Source organism: Synchiropus splendidus, chromosome 3 (genome assembly GCF_027744825.2).
Source record: "Synchiropus splendidus isolate RoL2022-P1 chromosome 3, RoL_Sspl_1.0, whole genome shotgun sequence".
Lineage (NCBI taxonomy): Eukaryota > Metazoa > Chordata > Actinopteri > Syngnathiformes > Callionymidae > Synchiropus > Synchiropus splendidus.
The window spans coordinates 15,018,708-15,046,465 of NC_071336.1; the positions used below are offsets into that span (position 1 = coordinate 15,018,708).

Below are 27,758 nucleotides of genomic sequence, written 5' to 3' on the forward strand. Positions count from 1 at the left end.
CCCCGAGCTCTAACAACGAGATTAAATTATCGTGAAATGATCCGTCGAATTTAGGGGTAATGAATTGCATGTATGAGCGAATAGTCCATAGACATTATCTACTTCAATATCCGACAGACACTGAAATTGAGAAGCTGTTTTATAAACCCATCAATCTTTGTATGTCAAGTTTAGAGGTTTATTTCAATACCACACAATAGGTATAAATATACAAATTAACGAACGACAATATGTTATGTCTCTCGACACTGAATCCTTATGGGAACACACGTTCAAATATCCCGGAGAGAAACGACACCACGGCTGTTGTTTTTGGCACACTTCTTCGGTCTTCTTTTATTATATAGATAGAACACAAACAACACTCAATCAATACAGACGCCACCTAATGTTCAGTCTCAACATAGCATCCATTAATCCCATACACAACATTCCTCCCCACTAAGATATGTTGTCAACAAACAATTTATCTATCTATATCTATACATATGTAGGTATAACATATTGACCATTCAACTATTAACTATACTGAAACAAAACCCTGATGATTCAACATTACATCTCTATATGAACTATGCCATGTGAATTTATTCATCACGGTAACGAGCTGGTGGTTTAGTGATTCTCACAGGATAGCGTCTAATTTGTGGTGTTATCCCTGTCTGTCTATCCTTCGTAGGTTCACTTATCTGACTGCTCTTAGGTGAATCAGTAACTCCAATCCACACATCATTCTTTTCAGAGTGAGTTTTCTCAGTGTTAGGTTGTGGATCACTAGCACTCTGAGGCAATAACACTGGGCCTATGGATGGGTGCGTGCACTGTTGTGTCCTGAGACTTAAACTCAGACTCTGGGTGTGTCAACATCTGATCAACATGTCTTTTCCATACACCTGGTTCTCCCACATTTACCTTGTATGACACTGGACCTGTCTTTTCCAATACAACCCCTTGTGACCACTTCTCTTCCCCCCTCCTATAGTCACGCACCAACACTGACTCCCCAACAACAAACTGTCTGTCCTTAGCGTGTTGGCGTTGTAGTTGTTGTGCCTCCTATGACCTGTGTACTACCCCAGCAACACTGGGTTTCAAACAGTCCAGCCGCGAACGCAGCCTGCGTCCAAGGAACAGCATGGCTGGCGATTCCTTTGTCGTGGCATGGGGGGTGTTGCGGTAGGTCAGCAGAAATGAATCCAGACGTTGCTGCACTGGTGCTGTACCTTTGGAGGATTTCAATGTATGCTTGAACGTTTGCACAAAACGCTCACTCAGACTCTGGGTGTGTCAACATCTGATCAACATGTCTTTTCCATACATCTGGTTCTCCCACATTTACCTTGTATGACATTGGACCTGTCTCCATTTAACCTCAGAAACGTACTGAAGTCTTCTGAACAAAACTGAGGTCCATTGTCACTGACAAGAATGTGGGGGGTGCCATAGCGACTAAAAAGTTCCCTCAGCACTTGAATAGTCCTGTTAGCTGTGGTACTGTCCATAATATGCACTTCAGGCCACTTGGAATGTGCGTCCACAGTGACCAGGTACATATGTCCTTCAAAGGGACCAGCAAAGTCCACGTGTATCCTTTCCCAGGGACTGGAGGGCCACATCCATGGGTGGAGAGGTGCGAGCCCAGGCTCTTTTTGTACACGCTGACATGAGGGGCAGGATTTAGCCTGGAGCTCAATCTGTGAATCAATGCCGGGCCACCATACATAACTGCGTGCCAAGGACTTCATCCTCACCACACCTGGATGTGTTGCGTGTAACTCCTTCAGAACGTGGGGGCGCAGTTTAGGTGGAACTATCACTCTCACACCCCACATGAGACAATCCTGTTGTATTGTGAGATCATGGCGACGCAGGATATAAGGTGACAACTTCTCATCTGCATCTTTTGCAGCTGGAAAACGACCAGTCGAGACCATTTCTAGGATGTGAGACAAAATGGGATCAGACTTGGTGTGACGTCTGATTTCAGAGTTACTAACTGGTAGCATGTCCAGCTGGGCAGTGTAGAACACCTCTACTGCGCTTGGTGTCTCGTGATGGACATGAGGGAGTGGCAACCTTGACAGTCCATCAGCATTTGCATGTAAAGAACCCTTCCTGTATTCGATGGTGTAATCATGCGCTGACAGGAGAAGTGCCCATCGCTGCATCCTAGCCACAGCCATTGATGGTGTACTTTTCAGTGGGCTCAAGATGGAGGTCAGTGGACGATGGTCAGTGAGCAGCGTGAACTTGTTACCATAAAAATACTGGTGGAACTTGCGTACTCCAAAGACTATCGCCAAGGCCTCTCTCTCTATCTGAGCATAATTTTGCTCTGCTTTGCTTAGAGTTCGGGATGCATATGCTATGGGTCTTTTAGCACCATCAGGCATGATGTGTGAAAGCACTGCCCCAACCCCGTAGGGCGAAGCATCACATGCCAAATGAAGAGGAAGCCCTGAATTGTAGTGGGTCAGCACTTCTTGTGACACTAGTAGTGTTTTTGCTTTCTGGAATGCTGACTCACAGGCAGGTGTCCACTGCCACTTCTTCTCTTTGTTCAGCAGTTCATTTAATGGTTGCAAGACAGTAGCTAGGTCAGGAATGAAACGACCATAATAGTTTAACATTCCCAGGAATGAACGTAGCTGAGTGACATCACCTGGTGCTGGTGCTTCCACAATAGCACGTACCTTATCTGGAGATTTGTGGAGACCAGGAGCATCAATGATATGGCCCAGGTATTCCACGGACTCCTGGAAAAGCATGCACTTCTCACGCTTGAGGTGCAGGTCATACTCCTCTAGCCTGCCCAGGACTGCATCCAGTGTTTTCAGATGTGTCTGCTTATCAGGACCACTGATGAGGATGTCGTCCAGATAACAGTGAGTATATGGCAGTCCAAGTAGCACTTGGTCCATGGCTTTCTGGAACAAGGCAGGCGATGACGCTACACCGAATGGCAAACGGTTAAATCTGAATGTCCTTTCTGTGTAGAGATTGTCAACAGCTTTTTAGACTCCTCTTCCACCTCCATCTGTAGATATGCATTTGACAGATCCAACTTGCTGAAATGTTGACCTCCTGATAGTGATGGAAAAAGGTCCTCAATGCGTGGAATGGGGTATTTATCAACACAGAGGGCCGGGTTGATGGTGACTTTGAAATCCCCACAAAGTCTCACTGTACCATCTTTTTTGCTGACTGGCACCACTGGTGTTCCCCAGTCACTATGCTCCACTGGCGAAATCACTCCCAGGTCTGTTAAACGTTTCAGCTCTGCTTCTACTCGAGATCGAAGAGCATAAGGGACGTTTCGTGGAGGACAGAATTTTGGTATACTGTCAGGTCTCAAGGTCAGTCGGGCTTGAATTCCTTTCATGGTGCCTAGCTGTTGAGAGAGTCTCCAAGTTTTCTTTTTCTACTTGCTCGGTAGTATACACAGTTCTTAAGTCTTTCCAGTTCAACTTAATTACTCTCAGCCACTCTCTGCCAAACAATGGAGGTGCATCCACTTTCACTACATACAAAGGCAGTTTAGCCTGTTGTTTATTTAACTTTACTTGCACTTTGATGACCCCTTCTGGTGCCAGTGGTTCTCCCGTGTATGTCTTTAATATGACATCTGTAGGTTGTAGAGGCAGCTTACTCAGAGTACTTTTGTATAATTTCAAAGGAATCAATGACACTGCAGCTCCTGTATCCAACTCCATCTCCATTTTCTTTCCATGAATTTCAGGCAACACATGATATATTCTTTTCTTTTTATCTATATTATAGTCTATATTCTTTGTATTGCCTCTCTGTTCCAGTCTTTGTGGTTTCCTTTCTTTGGCTTGGTTACTTTTGTCTTTACTCCTGCACATGCGTTTGGTGTGGCCTTTCCTCCCACACTGATGGCAATCGCGATCCTTATACCAGCAGTCCTCTTCTGAGTGATTCATTTTCCCACAGCGGCGGCATCTTTCACCTCTCTGTGCCAACACGGCGTTCACTTTGAGCGAGATGCTTAATTGCTGGATGTCGCGCGCAACCGCCTCAGATGACACTGCGTAATCCACTGCTTTCTGAAAGGTGAGGTCTTTCTCCGTTAAAAGACGCTTCTGCACGGTGTCACACTTTAATCCGCACACGCATCTGTCTCGTAGTGCCTCTTCCAGATAAGCACCAAACTCACAATGTTCTGACAATCCCTTTTAACTGTCCAGACTGTCTTCTTTATATATTGACTGACTGACACAGAGAATGCCACGACCAAACAGTTTTTGCGTCCTTAGAAGCCTAGACCTCTGTCGTCACTGAGAAATGGGTCACTGAACAAATAGAACAACCGTATCTTGTAAAATTGTTACTTTGCGAATCTATTGACGTGAATGACCAAACGCTGCATTTCTGACAGGTAACACGAGAGGGCAGCATTACATCAGTCATCGTAGAATAAAAGTCACTCGGAATTAGGTCAGTGGGTTAGTGGTCGGATTTAAGGTCCGGAGCTTCGTCTTGCATTATATTTCTTCTGCTACTTGCGTTTTGGTTCACAATCACAATGAAGTTGATGTTGTAGTGGTTAGTACAAGCAGAGGACTCGTTCCGATTCTGCGCTACTTAAAGATGCAGTAAATATGAATTAATATGGTATCATATTATTAATAAATCATTTATTTAGGTGGCTCGAGGGTATATAAATGGTAAAAGTGTCATTAACCACATAAACATTAAGTTATAGATCACAATGTATATCTAACACAAATATTAGTGCGATATCATAACAATCTGAAACGACTAAAACTCAATTGCAATTGAAATAGTTGGATGTGTTATGCTTGAAACTATTTAAATACTATTCATTATCAAATCACAAAAGTGGCAAAAGTGTTGTCACCAATGGACTCTCGTATTACAAAGTCATCTGTCAGTTTCAGCTCTTAAGATGTTGCTACTGGGCCAATTGTCTCCTCGGGGATGTGCTCGGCCCAAACATATCACAGTCAGAAAAACAGTTCATTCCTCACCTGCGAGGCGAAACCTGAGCCCCTAGACACACACGCAAAAAACCCCTGGACAAGTACAGGCACGAGACAGTGTCATAAAACAACAACTCACTCAGAGCTTCCTTTCAGGAAGATATGCAGGTGAGCTGAGAGTAGCATATGAGACTTGATTCAACACCTAAATGTGTCCCTTGTTTTGTTGCATTTGCACCAATGTCACGTACATTCGTGTGTGTATGCGTCCACAACTGTGGGGTAAAATGATCTCCTGCGCTCAGTCATCAACAGAGGATGGCTGTGGGCGACCCTGTATTGATTTCCATCGTCTCTCCTGTCTCTGTTGTGAGAGGACAGACATCACACGCAATGTGTGTGAAGTTCAGCACGTCTCAGTAATGGAGTAGATGGAAAAGAAGCGTGCAGGTAGTTGCCACGTTGCAATTATCAGAACAGCAAGGATTATTGTTGAAAGATTTCATTACGCTAATGAAAGGCTCCATCTGGATTCTCAGAGTACCGGACAGTAATTAACTTTACTGTTCCCTTTGGAAGAAGCAGCACTTCAGCCTGATCCACTTTCCAGCAGCCCCCGTGCCCTAGAGACCAGAGTGGCTTCTGCTCAGTGGGTCCCCAGGGTGGAGGCGTGAGCTGCTGTGTCAGCATTTTCATTAGTTAAAATCCCAACGATTTGCTCAAATGTTATAGGCCTGAATTCCAACTCACCTTTTTTTTGTCTATCCAGTGCTCACCGTATCAGTAGTTGTGTGGATTTTAATGACATTTGTGTTTATATGTTGAATTTTGGTCGGTTATTTAATTTTTCCTCTCAACAAGCACGCTGCTATTATTATTATTTTTCTATTATTGCTTTTTTTTCTTTCTACAAAAATGTTTAAATGACATTGTGGATACATTTCTGAAAATGTAATGGTGCAAGGATACTGCATATATTACATTTGCAGTCATGAACATGAAAAACACTCTCATGGAGCTTGTCATTCCTCTGTAACATTCACTCAACACCATAGTCCCAAACATGAAGAATGAACATAAAGAACTGACATTTCGTGCTCAGTTTGAAACCGACAGAGACAAACCAGTGCCAAGCGTGTTCTTGGCTACAGTCACACATCCAGAACATAGGCAGAGTGGGGGTTTTCACTAGGCTTTATGGACCATGTGGCCATCCTGACGCCCCTCTGTCACCAACTCTCAGCTCCCCCTTCAGGGGCCAGCGTGCGGGCACATGAAACAGCTGGTCTACTCCAAAAGCCAATTATAAAATCCACTTCCCCCTCCATACGCTTGTTAGCACCCACAGACGAGCGGGGACTCAGGGGCCTCCAGCATTACCAGCACAATGGTGGATACAGATCTGTGGTGTCCAGCTTGGAATGTCTGAGAAAATCGGAATTTCAGATTTGCACATTTGATGTTTTATTTACTTCCCGAAACAGCTGAGGCCCCGGAGTGCATCTTGTGAGGTTGGGGTGCCACTGCTGCATGAATGAGGTCCCTACATGTCCCTGTGGCACCATTGATCCATCCTGCATAGTCAGTGATAGATCAGGTGTGAGGCAGTTGAGGCCCCAGTCCTCATTATGACTTCTCAGCAGGAGATCAGCTCGCACATTCAGACAATTTTTTGTTCCTGGTGAGATCACTACAAATGATGTCATATTGATTTATGGTCTTTCAAGTTGCATCTCTCCATAAAAAAAAGAAGCAGATCATGAAGATTTTTCTTTGTCACTCCACGCTTTAATGAATGTGAAATTCACCTATTTATCTTAATTTTGAGGATTTATTCTGATCTGTTATTATTTCTGGGCCGTATTCCTTCTTTTCCCTGAAAAATAAGTAAATATGTTGGTTGCTTTAGTTGCTTGAATTGTTGAGCAGACAGACTTTAGGGCAGATTTGAGGATGGTTGCTGTTTTTCTCATTGGCCATTCAGTTCGTAGATAGATCAGTTTTAAATATGTAGCTGATTCGACCAGGGTTGTGAAGCCGCTTGGTTGATGGAACTGGTTTCTGAGTCAGCAATGACAGGAATGGCTAACATTGACCAGAGTGGAATGTGTTTAGGGTGGGTGGTCAGGGTACATGTGCTGGTAGTTATGTAATTTGATCAATTTGAGTGATCAACTGACGGCCTGTTGAGAGACAGGTAGATAGATCAATTGAAAGGTTGATAAGACAGTGACTAGGTGACAAGGCAGCAATGCAGGTCCATCTGTCAGTGTCGGTAGAAATATTTTTATAGCTTGATGATAGATGCTTTGGTTTCAGTAGTACACCTGATAGTGAAGGCAGAGTGATCACAGCAGAAAGGGAGTTAGCTGCCAGACTGCAAACAAATGCACAGCCATATAACTCCATCTCTTTACATTTTCATGTTGGCTGCCTTTCAAAGAACACGCTGTTTGCTATCTCTGTTTGAGCAGAGTGATGGTTTTGTTGCCCGCTCTATTGTTGCAGGCCAAGCTATGGATGAGCCCTTTTGTTGCTGAACCTGACCACCCAGCTATATCATTAAACACCACAATGAAAGACAGGAGCAGTTTTCACGGCATATCGACGCCAACAAATTTGCCCAGCACTTATTTTTCCAACAGCTCTGCAAGTAGGCCCGGAGAGGACTTGCTTCACTCACCTGTCTACACACACACAAAAGGTTTCATGTTATCACCAACGAGGTCAGTGAAGCCCAACGTGGACTCGCTCCCAAATTTGGCGTCTGTGATGAATAAATGATAAGGAGCGCTAAATCATTAATAGTTCATATTAGAATTGGTGACAACTGTGTGACACTTGTATTTTCCCTCGGCTGCGGGGACAAAGCTGCTAAACTATGTGATAAATAATACAGTGTGAGACCACAGAGCTGCCCCGAAAACACCCACACACGTGCAGCAGAATGTGACAACTATACTGTATGTCATTACGGAGAGAATGTGGCTGCTAAGTGTGAGATGTCTGACACAGTTTTTATGGCCCTCTAACGTCAGGCACCTTCTGTCGGCTTGTTCATGAGGACTTCTGGATTGCGGTCATAAATTACCTGCTTTATTTGTGTGAGAACATTACACACCTTTATTGGTTCTTGAAGACTTCTCAATAATCCAACTAAATGTTGTTGACATTGGATTGCCATGGCGATAATATTTGGGTTCAAGGACAGGACGGGAGGACTTGCCCTGGGCCACACACTGGACTTGAACACTATTAGATCATCACAGAACTGTACTGTGATGATCACAGACAAAAAGATATAGCTGTCGAAACAGCTTTGTTAAGTCATCCATGGCATCCCAAGGAGCCTCCAGTTTTGGGATACTCTGGCTTTATTTCCCTGGGAGGCGTTTACGTAAATGCCTGAAATAAACAGGAGCAACTGAAGTACAATAATGACAAGGATGGCGTTCGATTTCGGCCTTGATTGATTTCACGTGGTGCTAAAAGAATGCAGCGGGCAAAGCCAAGCCCGCCAGGTGTGGGGCTAGCGGTGGTCACGTGATCGTCGCCACGCCTCCGTGCAGCAAAAGTCAAAGCTCAGTTCCTGACAGTCCGACTTGCTGGAGGCAGCTGGACGGACCTGAAGAAGCGGCGGTAAAACGAAACAGCCCAGCGATATCTGCGTTCGAGGGGGCGTGCATGTGCGTGCGTGTGTGTGTGTGAAGATGATGAATTAGTAACGTCCAGTAACCGGAGCACGCAGCGGATCTTGGCTCGGATGAGACCGGTGTTGCAGCAGGTAAGTCCGCGATGAGTCTGCGTTTCTCTTTACATGAAATCCGCCACTGACCGGCGTTTCTCTCACTCTGCTCACTCTTCCATCATTCACCCTCCGCGTCTCCTTAAGGACCAGCCTGCGATTGAATCAGTGTTCAAAGTGCACGAACAATGATCTTCCTGCTTATCGCCTCCGCGCAGATAAATGCTCTGTTTTACGGTCGTACACTGATGCGGCACCAGAAAGACCAATCACCTCTCTCCGAGCTCCTGCTGCCATTTTGAATCCAAGGGTTTTTTTTTTTTATTATTGGACTGAATTTGACTTTAAGTTGCAGCACACGCTTCACGATTTGGTGAATTTACACTCGTGTTCCCTCCCCGTCTTCACCCTGCAGGTCCTGTTTCAATAGGCTGCAGCGGCTGTGAGGTTCTGGGGTTCCGGTATCGGATTGGCGGAGGCAGCTGTGGGAGACCCGGCCCCTCGGTGCGGGAGCAGCGGCGGCGGCATGAGGGGCAAACTGCGCACTGACTCCGCAGGATGCACCGCCGCGGCGGCCGCCTAGTTTGAGGACGGAAACTCGATTGTGACGAGATCTGACCGCGGTTCCGGGCCTTTAAAGACTGCGACACTTGGTCTCGCCACAGTCCTCCAGCTTGTCCGCGGCCCCGCTGGACATGGGGGATGGAAACAGTTGGACTGGATTTTAAACCACCCACTTCCTCGTCTTCCTCCGTCCGAGATGGAGCAGGTAGAGTCGGAGCCGAAAGGCGAGAATGAACCGGCCCTGCACGGCGTCCACGGGACCAATCGGGTCCGACCGTCCTCCTACAGGGCCCTGCGGAGTGCGGTGTCCAGCCTGGCCCGCCTGGATGACTTCAGCTGCGAGAAGATCGGAGCCGGGTTCTTCTCCGAGGTGTTCAAGGTGAGAGGATGCGTGCACTTGACTGGGAGCCAGTCTCCAAAGATTGAAGTGAATTTTCTGACAGATCTGCTTCAGGCGTTTCTATGACAACCAACGATGCTGGCCAACTGAAACTGACAGCTATTTTTAATTGATCTAATCACCAGAATGTGCAGGTCAGTGTGTCGGTATGAGTCCAGTCATCAGGTGTTTGGGTGACCCATATTTTGTGTAAGATGGATGGAGTTTTGGTGTGTAAGTGGAGAGGCCTGGTGGATCTGGCATATGGGTAGGTAACATTACCCCGTCTGTCTGTTGTGACCAGCCACACTGTCTTGTTTGGTTTGCTGCTCTTCACTTCTCCTGAACGCCCCATGAGCACCACATCTGAGATCTAATATGCACGGACGCATTCAAACCAAACACCTGCACAAATGTAGGATACATTCAAATCTCTGACAGACGTGTCACTTTTTACTGCAGCTTGTTAAACCAGTGCACTGACAGGAGTGATCTGCTTGATGGGTCACTGTCATGGTTCAAGGATAGGTGTGCAGCTGACTTTACACTCCCTTAATGCACTCACACTATCACTGTCACCAGTTTTTTTTTCCCTACTTGAATTTGTACAAACAGAAAAATCGGAATCATAATTATAGGCAGAGTGTGTCAACAGAATTACTGAGATCTGTTTGTTATTGAAGGAATTGAAATCCAGGTGTTGCATAATGTGACACTAGTGGCTGAACGTCTTGGTTTAATACCTATGTTTTGTCATCGCTGTTGGCCTCTTCTCTGACTGAGGAGCCATTTGAAGGACAGGTCAAGCTACTCTGTCACGTCTGCTGCTTTACCCTTTGAATAACTAATAAGCATGCAAATGTTACATCCTTGCTGTGAGCTTGCTGCTTTCTTACGTTTAAAATAATTCCATAGCTGCTGCCTCAATGACGTTTGTCATCTGAGAAGTTTTTCAAGTGTTTGTTAAAGTGAGCGGTCGTTGGATCACATGTGCTTCTCTTAGAAGGTGAGGTCATACGCTTTGCTCGAAGGGTTGAGGCCTCCTGTTGCAGATTACCTGAGGATCTGCATGCAGTGCAAGAAACGGTTAAGTCATTTGGGTGCACTGAATATTATCCTTTCATTTTCATCTGATACCAGGCACACCTGGAGCTCTAATGTGATCACAGTGGTGGGAAATGGTACCATCACTTAATGTCAGGAAGTTATTATCGTATCCATTACCAATATCTGTTTGAGGCTCCTTGTTTTGGTTGTTAGCTAGCTAATGTCAGTGTTTTTTGGGAGGTTAATTGTGACCAAAACAGAATCTGCTCTGGGGCAAATGGGCTCCCAAAAATCAGGTTGTGACATGGAGGTTAAATTTGAGTCAATATCGGCCTCTGTGCAGCCAGTGCCATATTTTGTCCTTATTGACAAGTTAGTGAACAGACCAGAGTAGGTTTACTGTGCAGGCTGCTGCATCCTGACACAAATGGTTTCCACATTGAATGCAAGACTTTCTGAGGACATGGTGTTATAAAACAGGCAGGAGTGTATCAAGAGTACGACCTGAGAGAAGACATCTCCTGCACGTGTCCCACCTGGCCAGAAAATGAACTTGAATGAAACGGTGAAATAACTACCTATTTACCTCATTTGATAGTTATTTTGCTTTACTGGCCATATTTGAGTCAGTTCAAGCATTTCCCATTCCTCTCAGTGATTAACAGAGATTTAGTGAAAGCTTGAACCCCCAAACTGTTGTCAGCTGCATGTGACGTTCTGAGCGTGCAGAAATGGGTCGGAAACAGCTACTGCTGTGATACTTGGTCTCTGGTATGGGTGTGTTTCCTCGCCCTTCTAACACGCTGGTTCAAAATAAAGAAATGCACTGCTAAAACAGGCCGTTGGCGTACTACAGTTTTTTTTCCAGCACATTTATCAGAACCTGAAAAAGGCTAAATGTCAAGTAAGGGCAAGTAACATGGTTCAGATTCATATCTGGAAGCTCTGTTGGCACCGTATGTAAGGTTCTAGCATAGATCTCCAGTGAGGTGTAGCAGGTGAAGAGAAGGGAGGGGGGGTGTGAAGTTTACATGGGTTTGCCTCCAGGCACTCCGGTTTCCTCCCACCGTGGAGAGGTATATTAGGAATTCTAAATTGTGTGTCTACATGTGAGCAGAAGGTCTTGTTACCCCTCATTGGGTGACCTTCGCCTCCATCCCTGTGTAGCTGGGAAACCTTGGAGAAACACACATGAGTTGGTGACAGTGAGCAGTGAGGGCGTCACACTACATTGCACTGGGCTCCAAATCTGAGGTGTGAACTTGCACTGGTGATTATTCAGAATCCTGGATGAAGCGTTGTCCATGCAGTGCGTAATGGCTCTTCTTAACTGGGCCTCTTTGATAATGCTATATTAAGTTATTTAAACATTTTGCTAGTATTCAAACTTTCTTTATGCTTTGTTCTGCTGCAGAAAAGTTGGTGTGTACCATGTGACCCGACTGTCTTGACTTGAATCACCACCAACTGGACCACAGATCAAAATAGAAGTGTTGAGCAAGAGTTGCACAAGTATCTGGTGTTCTGCTGTTTTCATTGTGGTTACCATGTTTTTCACCACCCCCCAGAGTGTTTCTTAGTATCATTCCTCTGTATACTTGTTTTAATTGACAGCAATCCATACTGTCTTTGTCACTTATCATTTTCCAGTCTTAACGTACATAAACCTGAGCACACAAAATCTCAAATATAATTTCCGTTAATATGAATGAATAATTGTAGTTCACCACTACCTCATTGATATTTGTCGTTGGTCAAGTATTTGTAGCGATAAATATCATTTGAAAAATACCTTTTAGAAGATCTATGACTGCTCTTGTTTCAGTTTGTGTTTTAGGCAGGAGAATGGATGTTTTAATGTGAATTTCTTGGGTTATGTGGAGCACATAAAAACACTTTTTGGCATTTACTGCACATGTTCACTCTGTTTTTGGGCAAAGGGAGGAATCCCTGGTCCCAGAAGGAAACTTAGTCAGACTATCAAGAACAAGCAAAATGCACTCAAAAAGGTTCACTCCAAGTCCAGACTCTTGCTGGAAGCAAACCACCAAATGGTGCAAGGCTGCTGCTTTTAACCATTAAATGTGTCAACCAACTGGACTTCACTATCATAAGCTACATGGCACTAATGCCATGTAGCTTATGAGTACATCTTTTAGGGGAAGCACGCCATCACGCTTCGTGTGGCCCCCTCCCAATGAGTGAGCCAGACCCCACAGAGCGGAACCTCCCCAATGCCTTGCTGATCCACCTGCGCCATATTGTCAGACTCCTGTGATTCACACTTTCTGACGTTTGTTACCCGACTTGGCTGGAAGCCTCAGGGCCTTGTCGCTTTGTGTAGATACCGTTTGGGTAATTTTTACGATAACCTCTATGCTCCCCTCGCAGTCCCTCCGGCATAACCTCTTTGTCATTATTCATTTCATCTCACTGCAATGATTGTGTAACTCACTGAGGTATTAACAGAAGTTCCTGAGAAACTCTTGTGCTCTTTAGAGATAATTGCCAGTGGGAAATGATAAATGCTTTTGCTCAGACCAGACCAGCTGTGGCATCAAGAGCAGTGTGTCTGAACAGAAATGTTGCCAACATTCAGAGCAGATATTCGCTACTAAGAAAAACATGTATATTAACAGATAATGTTTCAAAAATAGGGCTATGTTCTCAACATATTAGTAATAGTTATTGAGAATGACAGAGAAACAAAGGCAAAGACTTATTGATTGTTTTCACTGTTTAGTTCTGCCTTCTGTTTGCGCTGCTGGGAGTTTTCAGTTGACCGTCTGCTTGCTAGCTCTGCCACTTACGCTGTGTTCCAGTCACTCAAACAATGTTATACATTTGATATTTCTGGTGAGACAAAAAAAAGAAGTCGAATATACACATTATAAGAGCTCTACTCGGCGGCCTTCTTGGATTGCGTACTTGAGGCGGGGAAAATTCTCCTTCCGATTGGAAAATCCCACTTCAGGTGACATCGTAGGGCGGACGGAGCTGGGAATTCACGTTACGAGGGCCACTGGAACGCAATGTTATGTTGACGTTTTTGCAGATGACAGGGAGCAGTTACCAACGAAATGGCAAGTGAGGTGTGTTAATCTGGCGGAACACGACAAATCTTTTCCACTATTTGCCACAGCAGCAAACCCTTCTGCTGGTGGAGAACTGCTTGATGTTGCTGCTGCCTCAAAACCTTCAGCCTCCAAATCTATCTCTCAGCAATGCTCCCAACGAGCGTCGTCATTGTGTTACACAGTCACAATGCAACACATACGTGGTTCTCTTATCCGTATGTATGTCAATAATGCATTTGTGTTTTTGACATTCTTGACAGTTATTCAACATATTGGCTTCAATCCATTTCTGTTATGTATTTAACGGAACTCAGGAAAAGGTGTCTCTAACCCAAATACATTTGAGATATTTCAGGACTGCTACATTTTGCCTGGGTCTAATGATAAAATTCTGAGTATTGCCTGCAAAAGTCTCATATTTTCATCTGCCACCATCAGTAAAGGGGCTGCTCACCCCTGCTCTGAAAACAATGAATGATGCGTAACATGCTGGAACTGTATGTTGATATTCAGACGTGTAGTTTAAATGGTTGCCTGTGTGAGACACACACTGATCCTGTTCTTCTGTCTCCATTTCTCCTATCACTTGTGTCCTTATTGTGTTTCTCTGCATTCAGTCTAGCCAGTTCAAGTTAAGAAGCTGTTGGCCACTGCCATGCTGGTCCTCTGCGTGTCTGGAGGATCAGTCATGACTTGTTTTTGAGTTAGCCACAACATTTCAAAGTCCTCCAGCCCACTGATGTACATGAACTTTGTACTAAAATGCCACCCAGTATTGACTGTGTCACTGTGTTCGTGGATGTACGAATATAATAGAAGGGATCCCACCCCCTGCGAGTCATGTGACTCATTCCGCAGCTTGTTAATATTGACACTCCATAGCCTCCGAGAGCATTCAGCCACATATCCCACTCTTATGTGATTATTCTAAATCTCCTTCCACAGCAGTGGGCAATAATCTGTGCTGCCTCCGCTCTCCTTGGAAAGCGTTCCACATTTGTGACCCTGCTTCAGGGATTTACTTCCGTTCCATTACAAGAGTATTAGTCAGCTCTGCCCCTGATGTCCGACAAAATGCTGCAAAATATTAACGTTCCGGTCATTCCAGAGGTGTTAGCACAATAGATGTAAAGCAACTTAAGTTTCAGCGGTTAACAGTGGATGAGGTTTAACAGCTTTAGCTGCTCCAGTGTTGCTTATGAGAAGTCAAACAGAGATCCCGCCATCGTGAGTCCATTATGTAAACTCATTATTTCAGAATTAGAGAGGTTTATGTTGCCAGGTTTCACATGGAAAGGATTATTTTATTATTGATCATTCCAGGCATCATTAATAATGGAGAGCATTTTCCAATGCTCTGTGAAGAGATTAGAAAGGGAAAATGTGTTGCAATATCAATCCTGATTACAAGCTCTGGTCTTTGGTCATTTATTTTCAAGACAACAAGTTGTTGAGGGATGTTGCATTTCATGGAGAGCTACAGAACATGTATAACTGTAAATAACTGATGGTAAAATGAAGGGCACACGCCTCCTGAATGTCAGCTTTTATGAACAGATGGTGACCTTTAGTTTTAGATAATAGAAAGCTGGTAAATAACCCTCCCTGTCTGGCTTCATGTGCAGAATAGGATTCAAAATATTCGTCCAATTAAACTTGGTGTGATGAAAGTCATAAAACTGGAAATTAATTCCATTCTGTTCGTGTAGGAAGCAAGACGGAGATTGTTCCATTCTGCCATAAGAGAGGTGTTCCTCTCAAACAACCGTACCAACCCAGGAAGCGTCAAACTATCCATGTTAAACTATTTCATTTAACTCTACTGCAGTGTTTTATGGGACATGTTGAGGCATATGGAAAAAGCATTCTTAAAAATTAACCTAAGGGAATAGTAAAACGGGCCCCATTCCAAAGTATACCTTCCCCTAGTCTTGACACTGTTGGCTGCCTCTTCTTGCCTTAATTGCCAGCTTATAGTGTTTGTGATAGCGCAGACTCCTCTCAGTCTGGGAAAGTCTTCTCAGATGCTGAAGCTCTCAATACTTCTTGGCACAATTTTGACCTTGCATAGTCTGATATTTGAGATCTCCCCAAAGACTCTTTATGATAATTAAGGTTGATAGACCCCAGAGCTATCGATATCGATACTGAGGAAGATACTTGATACCGTTTTCAATACTGTGGGGATAAAAAAATACTTAAAAAGGCATATAAGCATTTGTATTAAAATGAAAAACAGAACTGCACATAAATAATCAATTAAAATATTGATCTGAAATTGGGGAAAAAGAGAAAACTATAATAAAACTATACAATTCAGTTTTCACTACTATCTTTCACACCAGTGGTAGAGTGGCAGGATTTTAGCTAGGAGGGCGTCTGGGCTTCTGCGAAGCATGAAAAAATGGACACCTGATTCTCGACTGTAGCTTGACTGCCTGATTACGCCGATATATGGCGCCATCTGGCGGCCAAGCCACAGTCGATAATTGGGCGTCCATTTTTTTCATGTTTTGCAGACGCCCAGATGCCCTCCTAGCTAAAGGCGGGTGTAGGCTGTAATTTCTTAGGTTTAGTTGGAGGTCGACCTCTCACTGCTATAGTCTGACTGTTTAATAAAAGTGTGAAATATTTGTTGTATTAAACATGCTATCAGCCAAACATCAGTGATCAGTTTAATACAGTAAAGTAGATGGTGAACTAACCTGCTGGGATTCCTCGTACCCGTGTTCCAGTATCGCTATGCCTGCACCATAGCATCAATACCATGGCTAATTATTGTATCCAGATACGGCATTTAAGTACAGATACTTTTTGCTGATTTTTGACATCCTTACTCTGAAATTGTTGCCCTGGGTTCCTATAATATTTTCTGTTTGGCTTTATCTCCTGTCCACTTCGAGCAAATCACCTGAGCTGCTGAAGCTCTGGTCAGACATGGTGTGCATCGTATGGTCAGCATTGATGACCTCTCTCCAAACATGAGCTTCATGGTGTTGACCTCATGGTTGAATCCTTGTCTCAGACTCTTTTAAGCTTCAAAGCTCTCAGGCACAGTGTCAGCAGCCAGCTTTTTCTGATCTGGAGTGGCATTGTGCGTCATGAAACAGGCAATTTTCTTGCTTGTTGTCTTTGCATCAACACAACCACTTGTTTTCCTCTTCTTTATGGTAGTTTGAGCACGGCTGATTGGCATTTTGAAATGTTTTGATGTCTGTCCCTGCTCCTTCTGATATCTTGGGGTGATGATTAACTGTGAACCTCAAGAGTATTTTGAAAAATCCTCTCTTGTTCTGCTTTAAAACGGCCTTCTTCATCCTGTTGAGCTCTTTATAATTCACATCCACTTCGCATGTGACTGAAGGAAAGTGAGATCCCATGCCCTGACGTTCTGAAACACTTGCATTGAACAGCTGGATCTTAATGTGTTCCTACTCTAGTGTATGGCAACAATATTGATGCACCTGTGTTGCAACTGTGTCGCTTAGCATAAAACCAGTCCCCTTCACTAACCCGCTCCATCATCCTTCGTCTGCAGTCTCTTCCTACAGAGCATCAGTCTGCCCCGCCTGCCCTCCCGTTAGCGCCAGATGCGCGGTGGCTCAAAGCCCGTGACCTTTCTTGTGCTGACAGCAACACTTTTCAAGGCTGGATGTGTCTGAAAGAGAGCGACTTGGGTGTGTAGCTGCGTGTGCAGACAAGTCTGAGGTGCATCTGGGCTTTTGTCTTGTGCATCGGGTGCTAACCCGTAAAGAGGCATCGCCATTCCAGCTGTGGAGATGACCCTCCAAGTGCTAGCTTGCGACTATGTTCCAAAATGGTGTACAAAAACTCACGGTGGAGTAATTACACCTGAGCCCTTTATTGTGTCTGGGCTTAAACAAATGAAGGGTGTCAGGTTGTTTGGAGCCTGAAAACTGTTTTGGCAAACAGTGTGGTCCAGCAGTGTTGTGATTCTGTCATGTGTAAGCTGCAGCATCAGCACGTCTGCAGTGAGAGTGAGTAATCGTGTGAGCGTCTGGCTTATAGATGCAGAGTGTAAATCATCGTTCAGTGGAGAGAAGGAAAGCAATTTGGCGTGTCTGTGCAACAAAGGGAGAAAGCTTAATGTGCCCTGTATCACAGTACACAGAAAGACATGGATGGCGTTTGTTCACTCTGTTTGGTACAAGACTGTAAAGTGTGATTTACATGGCGCATCAGTGCGTGTCCGCAGGATTTGATCTTCCTCAGAGCGAGGGAGATTGATGCTTATTGACCGTGTATTAAAGGATGCCTGTGTGTGTGTGTGTGTGTGAGTGTGTGTGGTGGAATGACTCCCTGCACTTTCGCCTGGTCTCTAATAGACCTGCTGGCTTTCTGATCTCCACTCTAGTCTAGGATGGATGATAGCATTAGAAATAGCTACGATGCTTGTATGACACGCGAAGAAAATATGGAAGTTTGCGTACAGTTCCACTGCATCATTTTATTTTAGTTTCTGAACAACCTCATCTCTGCTTTCTTAATAATAGTTAAAAGAAATCTAAATCTACTGTTTCATTATTATTTCATTTAAATCTTCTATCTGGAGCGAGAGACCTTTTGAATCAATCATGTTGCTGGGCCCATATCAGCGGAAGCCAAACACTGTTATCGAGCGAATACCAGTTTCGCATAAGGTGTGGAAGATTTCCAAATTATCTATGGATTTTATTTGATAAAGTGCCTCATGACCCTTTAGATGAACAAACTAAACGACCACATCAGAACTCTATCTGTCAATCATTTACGAGTGCTGTCAAAAGGTCCTCTTGATCACTGAAGGGTTCAACCCAAGAAATCAATGAGCTTGCAAACAGCTACTAAATATATAGGATCCTGTGGAATTTTGAGACGTCTTCGCAGTGTATAAACTAGAAATGGGAATATTGGTTTGCTACAAACAGAATTGGTATTTCATAAATAATAAAGTTGTCTTCAAATCACTTTTACAATGTATACAGACGTTACATCATGATGATGATGAGCAATATATTGATTGTGTGTCATAAACTTTGGTCGTGGAGAATCAATTGGTCCCGTTTTTGGTTGTGTGCAAGCTTTGTAGCTGGAGGGAAAACATGTCTTCACCTCACTGTAGACAAAGCTAGTCACATCAGGTTGGGTAAGAGATGCTGCCAAAACAAATACAGGGCCATAGTTTGCCGCCTAATGTTTTTCTAGCCAAACTTCTGCAGTGCTTTTATTAGCCTGCAGAACATGTGTGCATCAAATGATTTTTCTTCTTTCTCCCAGTTATGATCCTAACAATATTTTGACCGCTGCATTGATATCGTATTTCTTTTCTTTGTGTCCAGGTGCAGCACCGCGTGTCGGGTCAGGTGATGGCTTTGAAAATGAACATCCTGGCCAGCAACAGAGCCAACATGCTCAAAGAGGTCCAGCTCATGAACAGACTTTCACATCCCAACATACTCAGGTAGCAGGTTTGGAAACCGTACCCACAATACTGGATGTGAATTTTCACCTTTGATGTTGATTGTGTTCTGGCTTATGTTCAGGTTCATAGGGGTGTGTGTCCACGAAGGGCAGCTGCACGCTCTCACCGAGGTAAGACCCATGAGCACATCAGCAGAAGGAGAGTGATTTTATTTCAACTGTCAGAAATGTGTTGTGGGCCGTATATTATTGTTATAGCACATTTTAGTTGGTCTTTTGAAAGAGAGATTTTAATCACATTCCACTCTATGTATTGTCCCAGTACATCAACGGAGGGAACCTGGAGCAGCTGTTGGACAGTGAGGTCTACCTGTCGTGGAGTGTTCGACTCAGCCTGGCCCTCGACATTGCCCGAGGCCTGCAGTACCTGCACAGCAAGGGCGTCTTCCATCGGGACCTCACCTCCAAGGTGATGCACACAAACACGCATCATTGCTCGCCCTCTTCCCATCGTCAGCACAAATGGCTGCCGCCACAGCAGTGACGTCCACTTGCATGCTTTCCTCACTAACTCAGATGTTTCTGCTTCACCTGCCACATTTCTCCAGCGGGTCTTTAGGTGGGGTTTTACTTGGCAATTGGAGATGCAGAAATCCTTTCACTGGTCTAAACATGGTCTTCTTCCTGTTTAATTAAATGTTCTGTGAGTCATCCAATAACCTTTATGGATATTTGTTCAACTGAAAATTAATAGAAACACAGAAAAAAAACTTTTCTAAACCAAGTGTTACATTAAATAATTCCACAACAAAAAGTGTTTGAGAATGAAACAAAATTTTCAAGGATTAAAATAACATTACTGGAATGTTAGTATCACAAATAAAGAGAGCAATAACTCATGATAGAAATGTAATATTCCTAAATGATTCATGACATTGAGATTAATTTCTTTCAATAATTACAGACACAATCAATTAAATGATGCCAATAACACTGATTTATCGCTCATGTTACTTTTGCGGGGAACATTTTTCACAGTCCACCAATGCTGTGTATTACACAATGTGATGGCATCGTCTAAACATCGATGGTAAAGGAGACTAAATGAGAGTGTTTTGACTTTGGGATTGAAGCACATTTAATGCAGCAAAGTGTCTCATCACTGGAGCACTGATGTTTAATCCTTTGTTTACAAATTCAGTTATACACTAACAGAAATAAATTTGAAGAAAATCAAGGCATTAAATAATAAGTGGGAAAAGTTGTTTTTTATGTAAATGTAATTGGAACTGCATGTCATTTATGCTCAACCTTCTACATTTTAGTCTTGTATGTATTGTTTTTTTTGTTTTAAGTAAGATAGCAACATCTGTCTACATTCAGTCATAGTACTTTCAGTATATAGTACTCCTAGTACTCCTTTTCTCACTAATTTGATTCCCATTGTAGTGGGGCCTGTTTACTTATCAACTACAAATAATGTGTGTGTTTTTTAGAACTGCTTGGTGCGCTGGGAGGGTGAAGTGTGCTCGGCTGTGGTGGGAGACTTCGGCCTGGCTGAGAAAATCCCGGATCACAGGTCAGTTCGTTCATGCAATCCTCCATCAGCGCCGGCTGATTAGATAAGTCACACTCAATAAAGTGCATTCCTCTGCTGCTCTCTGTAAACTTTATGCTCCGTTTCAACAAGCCAGATTCAGACTGACGACACACAAGCACAGGCTATGTTTTTATGTTTGGAATGAAATCTCACATTCATTTGTATTGCTATCTTCCATCCATGCTTTCACCCAGTCTCTCACCCGAAATCTAACCATCCAAAACAAAAGGCTAACTTTAACTAGGGCCTAAACTAAAATTCCCAGCAAGATGTGTTTCCAAGAATTGGTCCCCACAAGTATAGCTATTCAAGTGCGCGCACACACGCACCGAATGATCCGCCATGAAGTTAAAATATGAGTTTGTGCTGTCTCTTAAAGCTGTGATTCACTTCGCCCATGTTGTCTTGTCTCTTCCTCCTTTTCTACAGTGGTGACTCATTTATGTGACATTTTGTTTAACTGATGTCCCCACGACTGTCTGTAAATGTCAGAAAAGTTGTCCGTGATGCAGAAGCGGTCAGTTTTGATGAATTACTTCACTATTTTACACCCCTGTAGGCTGGCTGGTGAGAGTCTATACAGATCTCTACTGACATGCCGTATAGGACATGTGAGCACAGAGGGTCACACAGTGAGTCTATCTTGACGGCGAAATGCTATCAGTGGGAAAATAAAGGTTAAAAAATACGTCTGGGTGATAACATCTCTCCAGTCTGTCCTGGATCAATCCCTTGTTTACTCTGGAAAATCATTCAAAGAAACCTCACCAAAGAGGATGATTTGATCACTGAACTAGTGATTGGCTGATGAGGCTTTATGAAACCGTGTCCTTATTTTCAGAGCTTGATAGGTGGCGCTCCCGGTTTACAAAGAATATGTGAGGTTTCTTTGAAAAGTTGTTTACTTCCAAAGATTTTAGTGCAGAGAGCGCCATCTAGTGGCGTCTGAAAATGAGGACACTGTTTCATGAGCCCCACTATCCAGAACCACTTCAACTCCAAAGTTGGTGGGAGCTTTGTCATACAAAAGAAACTGCAGCTCCACACCCTGGGCAAAGTGCGGCCCGGGGCTCAAATGTGGCCCTTTGACTGCATTTGTGTGGCCCGCTGGAGTCAGAGTACTGTAAAACTATAAAATTGTCATCGTTGTTGTCTTGGACATTTTTGTCTTGTGTCTTAATTGTTCATCTTTTCCTTATTTTAGGAGTATTTCTTGTCCCTTAAAATACGTCAAAATTCAAAATAGAATGTATGAGACACATCAAGAATCTTTAAGTAGAATGTGGTTTAAATTAAATGAAACACAACAAACCAACATTTTATGTACATGTGTAAAGTTTAATTTTATAATTACACATGATGTCATCCCTTGATTTTTATTTTTTAATTTTCTCTTACCCTCCTTTCTTTGGGTTTGACAGCCCCTCTCAACGGTCACAATATATAACCTGGCCCCCATTCAATTGCCCCCCTCTGCTCTAAGGGAGTGTGCATGTACCCAGCAGTGCAAATTATTTCCATCACCCTGTGTCCTCCATTTGGTCTGTTGCTGATGACGCCATATCTGGTGACCACAGGTGAGTGGAGGTACATAGGTCCACTTGTAAATGTGTTGCCTCTTGGTTCAGCTCTGCACCAGGACAGACTGATATAGGTCTGTGTTGACAATGGTTGCCCAACACGTCTGATGTAGCACACGGCCACAAACTTTTAAGGAACCTGCTGAGGGTCATCTGGTCAACTTCACCACAACCAGGTGGAAGCCCACGCGGCTCCTCCTAAATTTGAGGTGCGACCGTCTGTGGAATTCACCTTCTCGTCTTAAACAGGAGGAGCTCCACTCACCATGCTATTACATTTAATAGACTCAGCCTGTTTTGTGTGCTCCACTGAAGCCATGTTCCGTGTGATCCGCGTGAATCTCCTACAACATTGCTCACTCCATTTAAGTCGAATTTCTTAATGAGACACATTGACGGTCAGTGGGAGTGTGTCCTCACACACTGTTCTTCTCCAGTCACTTTGTCAACACTCACTAGCACTGAGATGATACAGCTGCTTGTTACCCCGTCTGCTCTCTCTTCTATCAAGCTAGTGCACACATGCCTCTCCACTCTCACTGTCTTGTACTGACTGGAGTTGGCAGGAACTTGGGTTGTCAAACACAAGAAGTGTGTATGTGTTAGGTGATTGTGGGTGCATCACTGAAGACGGTTACCAAAAACATCTGTGACCCCCTGTGGAGTGACTGTGTCCCTGTCCTCCATTAGATGGCTTAGCTAGGATTCAATAAAATGGTGGATGAATAATGAACTGATAATACTTCATGGTTGGGGATGATTTGAGAGAGAGGTCCAGTGTCACAGCAGTTCGTTCATGAGTGCAGAAAGGATGAAGTTTGAGGCTGGGCAGTGCAACGACTCGTCATGAGGGCGCTGTGTAGGAGCTTTACTTTTCTGCTCAGATCCATGTCCCTCGCTCACCTGAGAAGATTGTGGCCTCACTGAGGTTCTTGCAGAGTGACACTCCTCTTTTAGAGGTGGAGAAGCTGGGTCATTGGTGAGGGACTCAGAGTAGAAGACCTCCTCATGGAAGAGGAAGGTGGTTTGGGCGTCTGTTTAGGAGGTCTTCTCAGTGAAATGTTCTGACCATGCTGACCATTGACACGTGAAGAGGGTCTATCTCAAGTGAGAGCCCCCCAGTATTTTGCTGGAAGAGCTGAGCCTCTTTGGGGCAACTTGACCTTGAAGGTGAATATCCAAGCATTGGATACCTCCACTGCCTCCTTCACTCAGTACAATTCAAGAAATATCTGTGGTACTTTATTTTCTCTGATCATCGCTGTCAAAATGAAATGCCTGCACCTGCCGTGACATGACTTGTTTCATAAATGTGGTGGGGGAATTGGGGAAAACGTCATGTCGAAGTGGCGAGGAGATCATCGCCAATGCCTTGTTGACGCTGTTGCATGAGTAGCTGAATCTGTTTGCACCATTTTATCTCTTCAATCGTGGCCTGGCCGCCCAGGAGGTGCAGTTGCATGTGATGTTGATTCGCATTCATGCAGGGTCTGAGCACAAAGCTGCTGTTTGCTCCCGTCTCCGTCACTTGCAGCTGCTCGCTTGTGTTTTAATCTTTTCGCCAAGGTCCTGTTTGCATTTTCATTCAGCCGAACAGTTCAGCATCCTGTCACAGCGTGTTCGCAGGATGGGCCGCGTTGACAGGCCATCTCGATAGTTTTTGTTGGAATGCTAACACCGTGGCATGAGAGAAGGGAGTGAATAAGGGAGGGATGGAGGTGAAGACGGATTTAGGAACATACCTCCTAATATGGTCAAAGTGATCTGGTCCTCTCCGTGACTTGCCATGAACACGTTGCGAATGTTTTTCTGCTTTTATGAGACAACTCCAGTGATGTTGCAAAATTGGAGCTGTGATTGTGTGAAATATCTAAGTTTTCCCGTCTTTTTATGTTGGAATTTCTTTCTTTCTCCAACTTTTTTTTTTACACTTACCCTCCAAGTGGTCTAGATCTAACTTGTTTCTCAAATGGTGCAGCTGTCTCCCACATATTTTAGTGATCCTATCATGAAAATGTTTCTTTTTAATACCTCAATGTAATTCTGTTAATTGGATGCTCAATGTTAAGTAGTTAAATCTCATAATATTTATAATAAAAATGTGACAACTGCATTTCTCTATTGTTCATGAGTGAAAACTCACATTCTTTGTGGGGACATTTCATTGACTTCCATGCTTTCCTCTGTCTCACACCCTAAACTTAACCAACCGAAACGAATGACTAACCTTAAATCGCACTTTTTTAAAACCCAATTATAATGGCCCAGTTATTTTGAAGTCTTCCTCCTCAAATTGAGGCTTAACCTCGTGGGTCCAGCCAAATGTCCCCACAATGTCATACGGTCCTCACAAGGATAGTGTTTTAAGAATTGGTCTCCACAATTTAGGATAAACAAGCCCACACACATACACATCTCTTAAAACGTGTCATTGTCCACACGTATTGCGCTTCACTTTTATTCTCTTGTATGGATTATTCGTTTGTGTTTTCTTCCCCTGCAGCAGTGGAACAGACGTGGAGCCCCTGGCTGTGGTTGGCTCCCCCTACTGGATGGCTCCGGAGGCTCTGCGGGGAGAATTTTACGATGAGAAGGTGACATATTTCATTTTGATTTTAAGATTGCTGCAGACAACAGGATACAGATGTTATCGGATTCTAAAGCAAAATACGTACCAAAGCATAAGTACTAAATAAAGTACAAAATAAGTACTAACACAACAATGTTGCCTAGAAAATAATCTGCAGACAGTTTTGTCCTCTCTACACCATATAAATAATCCTTTTCATTCACATGTAACTCCCAGCACACCAGGAACGGAATGTGCTGCTTTGTGAAGTTCATATCAGTCACATTGCAATTAAGGAATAAAGTCAATCTGCACATTTTGACTTATTGATATACTAAACCATTTTGTCCTATTTTGTATAGGTGGATGTTTTTGCTTACGGGATTATTTTGTGCGAGATTATTGCACGGATTCAGGCTGACCCTGACGTCCTGCCACGCACTGAGGTATGTTTCCAACACAGCCACAACACTTGGGATGCTGCCCATCATGCGTTTGTTGAGTCAATTGAGTGATTTATTCGTCAAAGGTCGTGTCATCTACCCGCTGTCTCTCGCCTGCCATCTTAAACTACATGTTTACTCACTATATAGTATCAGAGAAACACGTCTTTTGCTGTCTGTTTCAACAACTGTAAGTCAGTGAGGCTGGCAGGTGGTCGTTTCTGAGCCCTACAGCTGAGAGCCGAACATTTTCAGCTCACCACCGCTTTGCTTAGTCCTGTTCAGGGCTGCAGCGAATTGATTCGTCTGTTCTTGGTGGTTTTGTGCAGGACTTTGGACTTGATGTGGAGACCTTTCAGCAGATGGTTGGAGACTGTCCCAATGACTTCCTGGGGCTGGCAGTGTTTTGCTGCAATGTAAGGACTACGTGCATGAAAACACACTCCAACACCATACATGTCCAATAAACTCTTCCATCATGCATTCCTTCAGACTCGCACTCGAATGCAGAGATCATTTCAGCTTCCCTAAATACATTGTTTGACGTGGAACGTTGGTTCAGTGGGAAAATAAATGAAGGATGTGTTAACCATTTGTTGTGTTCCTGCCAGATGAAAGCCAAGCTCCGCCCATCGTTCTCCCAGATCGTGCTGGATGTGGAGCGTCTGCAGACGGAGAGAAAATGCACAGAGGCGTCAGTCAAAGGTGATGCAGCGGTCCATCATCACTTGGTGACCAAAGTGCTGTTGGTGTTTCTGTACTTACTGGCATGTCCTTTGTCACAGCCCGCCCCTCAGGTGTTGGCCCTCTGCGAAGAAGATCCAGTGGCCCCCAGTCGGACCCGCGAATCAACCGCAGTAAGTCTGACCTGGTCCACACCCCGGAGACGTCCCCCTCCCGCGTCCTGGCTCACCACGCCAGGTTCAACCCGTTCTCCCAGCGTGAGGACCTCAAGGGCGGAAAGATCAAGCTGTTCGACACACCGAGCAAATCCGTCATCTCACTGACCTTCACCCTGCCGTCCCCCCCGGACTCCAGCGACGACACCTCGGAAGTGGACGGCGGCAGCCTGAGCCGGAGGCACCGGCGCTGCCACTCGCTGCCATGCACGCCGCCTCCTCACCTCACCACGATGCAGCAGACTTTTCTCTCAGAGGACGATTCCCAGTCCGAAGTGGGTTCGGTCAAAATGGACATCTCTGCTGTGGAAGAGAATCATTTGGCTGAAACGGGGATTGAGGAAAGTTGGACCTGCCTGGAGGGTGACTCTGGACTTTCTCCGTCTTTTGAGCAGCTGTCCCTGGACCTGCGGAACCAAGAGAAGGAGGAGCCAATGGACTGCGCCAGCTCCCCGGACACTCAAGATGGCGGTTCATCGCCGTATCTGAAACTCTTCCCACATGAGTTAAGCTCTCTGTCCCCGTCCTCCAACGGCTGGAGGTCCCACAGCACCCCACGCATGGCTCCGCTCGACAACAAAGTGATTGTGAATGCACCACCAGGGTCGAGCGACTCGCCCAGCACCATGAACAACAATGGTTTGCACTCACTGCCGCGGGACCCTGCCGGCGCCTCTCCCTTTGGTTCTGGCAGCGGTCAGTCTCTGGACCAGGAGGAGGTCATCTCCTGCTCCGGCTGCTGCCTGGCCAGCCTGCGCTTCCCCTCAGTTTGTCTCAGAGCTCCACCCAGTATGAACTCCTACAAAAACCTCAACGCTGACCACTCCACCTCCCGCCGGCTGCTGTGCCCGGTCTCCAAGGGACCCCCTCCCTCTCCAACCCCGACAAACAACACCCCTAACCTAGAGCCAGGTCTCACCCTCATGGGGACAAGGACATAAAACTTTAAATGAATGGCTTCCCGTGATATTTGCACAGAACCTCTGCAGCAATACCTGCTTGGTTTTCTCCCTATGCGGTGCAAGTGGTTTCTCACGCTCTGACTTTATACTGGCACGCCCTCTGCTGGGCTGAGGGTGACACGGCCGATACTAAGCTTGCGCGACCGGAAACTGTTCAGCATGGAATCACTTGGTCATTGTGTGTTGACCGTGCTGATCTGAGGAATGTCTTTGTATTAATGTTGCAATGAAAAGACACGTGTCTGGTGCTGTTTGCTTTGATGATCCAGGGCTGGACGGTGCGCAGATACCGTGCGTGCGTGTGTGCATGCGTGTTTACCATATTTCCGTTGGTCTGTTTCATTTGCCTGGTGAAGCACTTTGACTGTATTACTATTATTACAGACACTCTTGCTATCGTTATGATTTTTGAGATCGGATGGTCCGAGACCTGCTGAAGAGATGTACACCTTCTTATTTAAACATGGAATTAAATAAAGACATAGAATGCAGATGAGTGTCATTGCAA

At 44.6% G+C, this 27,758-nt stretch overlaps 1 protein-coding gene and 1 pseudogene across 2 annotated transcripts; one reads left to right on the plus strand and one right to left on the minus strand.

The window, feature by feature from the left end:
• Nucleotides 1–282: 282 nt before the first annotated feature.
• LOC128755912 (uncharacterized protein K02A2.6-like) lies at nt 283–4,299 on the minus strand (annotated as a pseudogene).
• Nucleotides 3,805–27,741, plus strand: tesk1b (testis associated actin remodelling kinase 1b). Of its 2 annotated transcripts, none has more exons than XM_053860025.1 (11): nt 3,805–4,074; nt 9,125–9,652; nt 19,116–19,237; nt 19,320–19,368; nt 19,520–19,666; nt 20,694–20,776; nt 24,881–24,971; nt 25,309–25,392; nt 25,719–25,805; nt 26,001–26,094; nt 26,175–27,741. In XM_053860025.1, exons 2-11 carry the CDS (start codon nt 9,470–9,472, stop codon nt 27,227–27,229), a joined length of 1,995 nt encoding a protein of 664 aa, XP_053716000.1. In that variant the 5' UTR covers nt 3,805–4,074; nt 9,125–9,469; the 3' UTR covers nt 27,230–27,741. The 2 variants fall into 2 exon arrangements, with proteins under 2 accessions (XP_053716000.1, XP_053715999.1); XM_053860024.1 differs by lacking the exon at nt 3,805–4,074 and adding an exon at nt 8,162–8,748.
• The last annotated feature ends 17 nt before the right edge of the window (nt 27,742–27,758 follow it).